This window comes from Antrostomus carolinensis, unplaced genomic scaffold (assembly GCF_000700745.2).
Source record: "Antrostomus carolinensis isolate BGI_N321 unplaced genomic scaffold, ASM70074v2 scaffold39501, whole genome shotgun sequence".
Lineage (NCBI taxonomy): Eukaryota > Metazoa > Chordata > Aves > Caprimulgiformes > Caprimulgidae > Antrostomus > Antrostomus carolinensis.
In genome coordinates this window covers 1-544 of record NW_010294201.1, presented here as the reverse complement: position 1 = coordinate 544, position 544 = coordinate 1, and the positions used below count along the sequence as shown (strand labels likewise).

Sequence of the window (544 nt, the reverse complement as noted above, 5' to 3'; positions counted from 1 at the left end):
CTCAGCGGGTGGGGGACAGCCCCCGGGGACTCAGCCTGGGCCCGAAACCTGCTGAAGGAGCACAGGGGACCTCCGAGGAGGGCTGGGAAAAAGAGCAGGTAGCTGCAGAGGGGCAGAGCCCGCTGCAAAAGCCCCTGGCCCGGGTGGAGCTGCACGACCCCTTCGTGGATGTCCAGGGCCAGAGACGTAGCCTTCTGGGTGAGCAGCATCGGGCAAGGGCTGGCCTGGAAGGAGAGGGCACCTGAGAGCTGCTGAGAGTCCCTCGAAGGGAGCGTCAGAGCACAGGCGCAGGGCTGCACACGGGGGATGCGCTGTCCCACGACCCCAGAGTGCAGCCGTGCCCACAGCATCGCCCACGCACGGGGATGCAGCCGGAGCCAGAGTGGAGACTGAGGGCTGTGAAAGAGCAAGACAGTTTGGCCCAGAGGGCCCTCCACCCTCACAACATGACCAGGAGGGTCCCCAGCCCACCAAGGGGAGGAGCAGGAAGGAGACAGAGCCGGGGTGTTACCTGGCGTCCTCTGGGTCCAGTTCCTGGCTGCTC

General features: G+C 66.5%; 1 protein-coding gene across 1 annotated transcript in view; it reads right to left on the bottom strand.

Annotated features, from left to right (window-relative positions):
• Positions 1-350, bottom strand: part of MBOAT4 (membrane bound ghrelin O-acyltransferase MBOAT4) — a 1012-nt gene extending 662 nt beyond the window's left edge. Inside the window, exon 1 of the mRNA XM_010177558.2 lies at positions 7-350. Within this exon, the coding sequence (XP_010175860.2) occupies positions 7-350 (344 nt within the window). The remainder of the gene's footprint in view (positions 1-6) is intronic.
• Positions 351-544: the final 194 nt, after the last annotated feature.